Source organism: Haliotis asinina, chromosome 13 (assembly GCF_037392515.1).
Source record: "Haliotis asinina isolate JCU_RB_2024 chromosome 13, JCU_Hal_asi_v2, whole genome shotgun sequence".
NCBI classification, from domain to species: domain Eukaryota; kingdom Metazoa; phylum Mollusca; class Gastropoda; order Lepetellida; family Haliotidae; genus Haliotis; species Haliotis asinina.
This window is the reverse complement of record NC_090292.1, coordinates 20,609,489-20,613,083: the sequence shown is the minus strand read 5'-3', so window position 1 is coordinate 20,613,083 and position 3,595 is coordinate 20,609,489. Positions and strand designations below refer to the sequence as shown.

At 45.4% G+C, this 3,595-nt stretch overlaps 1 protein-coding gene across 1 annotated transcript; it reads right to left on the bottom strand.

The window, feature by feature from the left end:
* Positions 1–315: 315 nt before the first annotated feature.
* On the bottom strand, positions 316–879 carry LOC137259405 (serine/threonine-protein phosphatase 6 regulatory ankyrin repeat subunit C-like). Its single transcript, XM_067797071.1, has one exon. The coding sequence runs from the start codon at positions 877–879 to the stop codon at positions 316–318; it is 564 nt and encodes a 187-aa protein (XP_067653172.1).
* Positions 880–3,595: the final 2,716 nt, after the last annotated feature.

The window sequence follows — 3,595 nt, the reverse complement described above, 5'->3', positions numbered from 1 at the left end:
TTCACATTCTTTTCTGTGATATTCTAGTTGTTAAACTGTCCTTCGTCGACAGGGTTTTATAATACACATATATTCCATTTCAGTGTTATGTTCTCGTCACGATATTGCTGAAATATTGTCGATGTGACGTTTAATTTTAACCCACTCACTCACTCACTTAACACGACAATGTCTGTGACGACACAGTGTGTCTGTACCAATGGAAATTTGTACACAAGAGGGGAGCACAAGAATTCAGATCTCTCGATCACCGTAGTGTCGCTATCCAATGGGAGGTTCTTCTGACTACCTCCCAACTGACAATCAAAGGGTTTGTTACTGTATGTTGTCCTGGGACGACCTGTCAGCTCCATTTCTCACCAGTAACGCCACCACTTGCACGTGTCCCCTTTTTTCTGCTATCATTACTGGTGTCATGTCTTTCCTGTTTCTACTGTTGATGTCCACCATGTTCTGTGAAAGGATGTACTTCACCACCTCCACATATCCCCCACGACAGGCTAGGTGGAGAATGTTGTTAGCCTTTTTATCCCGAAGTGACACTTTGGCGCCTTCATTTACAAGTAACTGAACCACCTCCTCATGCCCCTCCATTGCCGCTATCAGAATCGGTGTCATCTGTTTCTTGTCTCTGCTGTTGATGTCTGCCATGTTCTTTGAGAGGATATACTTCACCAACTCCACATTTTCCGCACGACAGGCAAGGTGAAGGATGTTTTCACCAGCACGACTTGAGGCGTCAATATTCGCCCCTTTACTGACGAGAAACTCCACAACTTCTTTACGCCCTTTTCCTGCTGCCACCATCACGGGTGTGAAAGTCTTCCAGCCTCTACTATTGATGTCAGCCATGGACTGTGAAAGGACGTACTTCACCATTTCCACATGTCCCCCATGACAGGCAATATGAAGGATGTTGTTACCTCTATTATCATGGAGTGACACACTGGCCCCTTGGCCTACGAGTAACTTCACCACTTCTTGATGCCCCTTTCCAACTGCCATCATCACGGGTGTCATATCCTTCCGGCCTCTGCTATTGATGTCTACCACAGACAGTGACAGTATATACTGCACCACATCCACATGTCCCGCACGAGATGCATAGTGAAGGATAGTATTTCCATAAAGACCCTTTAGTGACATGTTGGCCAAGTTCCTAAAGAGTAACTCCACAACATCCTTGTGTCCATTCTCTGCTGCCATCATGGCGGATGTCATATCCTTCCAGCCTCTGCTGTTGATGTCCACCACGGGCAGTGATAGGACGTACTTCACGACATCCACATGTCCAGCACGACTGGCAAAGCGAAGGAGTTTGTTTTTACTGTTATCCTGGAGTGACACATTGGCCCCTTGACCCACGAGAAACTCCACCAAGTGCCTATGTCCATTCTCCGCAGCTAGCATAACCGATGTTGCCCCGCATAATACCTGTCCATTGATGTCATGTTTATCGAGGGACAAGATATATTTCACCAGCCCAACATCTCCTCCCTGGGAGGAAGAGTGAAAGATGTTGACACCGAAGTCATCTACAACTGACACATTAGCTCCTTTACTCACGAGTAGGTGAACCACGTCCCCATGTCTTTCACCAGCTGCCAAAATTGCTGGTGTCTTGCTATTCCACTCTTTACAGTTCATGTCTGCCCGTCCTTGAGATAACATGACCTTTACATTTGCCAGGTCACCGGTCTTTGAGGCGGTATGGAGGTCACAAAACAAAGGTTCTGGAACATTGAAACAGTTGCACAGATCAATGCTCATGCAATCACTGGATTGTCTGGTTCAGACTCGATTATTTACAGACTGCCACCAATTAGCTGACATATTGCTAGTCCGTTGTAAAACTAAACTCACTCATTCACTCCTTGAGTTTAAGGCACTAAACATTGTCAAAACAAGGAAAAACAAGGGTGGTTCAAAGTCCAAACACAAGAGCCTAGTGCATGTGCAAGACAGACGTCCCATGTACGTCACTGCGTTCACCTATCGTGTGATGATACACACCAACACATACAGTATACAACGCCTACAAATACAGTACACCACACCCACACATTCAGTATGCCACGCCCACACAAACAGAAAGGCATGCCATCTATTCACACATCGTTTGTAGTACAGGAAACTGCACACCACTATTCAGAGCGCTCGGACTCCGTACATGTAGCCTTTCTGGACAGTTCTAAGGCTTTTGACACTGTGTACCAGCCTGGTCTCCTGCTGAAGCTCCATCGGATGAACGTACCTCATCACTTATGGTCAGTACTAGATCACTTCTACCAGACCATGAAGAGTTGTGTCCTATCACACAACGAGAAATCTGACTGGTTCCAGCTTCACAGAGGAGTCCGCCAAGGAAGCGTTTTATCTGCCAAATTGTATCTACTGTATATAGATGAACTTCTGAGAAACCTCCACAAGAGCGGAAAAGGATCAATCATAATGGACATCAGTGTAACAGCTCCAACCCAGGCAGATGATATAACCCTGATATCACCAACCAAATCCCATCTACAAGACATGGTATCTACAGTAGACAGTGGCGATTTACATTTTCTCCATCAAAAAGCAGAGTTCTAACTTTTGGACCAGTCAGCCATTCTAACCTGGACATTAAGTTATATGGTCAAAAAATCCCAATTACCATAGAAACAAAACACGTTGGAAAAACTCTTTCAGCAGAATACAACTCCTGGAATAGAACCATCGATGCCTGCTCGAAGATGAGATCAACAACAATGTCACTGTTAAAAACAGGGCTACACGTCAGAGGATTAAATCCTTTAGTCAGCTCTAAAATTATTAAATCTATCTGTGTCCCAAGATCCCTTTTTGGGTGTGAACTGTGGAACAACTTAAGCAAAGCACAAGTGTTGGCGCTGGAACGCTCCCAGAGAGCAGCTCTCAAGATAGCACAAGGCCTACCTCGTTCTACGAGAACAGATATCTGCAACGCACTGCTCGGCTGGACATCACTGGAGTCTGAAATAGACAAGCGAAAGCTGCTGTTCCTTGGAAACCTGTGTAAAGGCAAAACAGACTTCCTCCCCAGGCGTATCTTGTCAACAAGATTGGTTCTGTCTAAGTACAAGTATTCAAAAAATCCTCTTGGCTTTGTCCCGGACATCAAACGGATTGCAGAGAAATACAACCTCACAAGTTTCCTTAACGCCTTCAGTAGCCATGGAACATTCCCTAATAGACTTACCTGGTAGAGGATTGTAAAAGATGCTATTAAAGGGAGAGAGCTAGACACATGGAAAAAACGAATAGAAACAAACCCAGACCTGAGACACCTCCTACAGATTCATCCAGTTATCTCCTCCCACAAAGCGTGGGTAACGGCGAAGAGAGTTCCAGGTATGAAGGAAGCTGCAGTCTTTGTGATCCAGATGTGCGCCATGTGGAGGCCAGAAACCTCCAAGGTGTGTGCAGGAACGGTCACTCAGACTTACTGGTACACATTGTGTGCATGTGTCATGAAACAGAAAAACAGAGAGACAGCCTCTGGTGCAACATAGTGGACAATTGTTCTGTGGAGGTCAGTGCAGCTCTACATCAGAAGCCTGATGTGGAATTAGTATGC

Bases quoted from the DNA above. Each gene is read 5' to 3' on its own strand.
- LOC137259405 (XM_067797071.1), bottom strand. From the start codon at position 879: ATGGTGAAGTACGTCCTTTCACAGTCCATGGCTGACATCAATAGTAGA.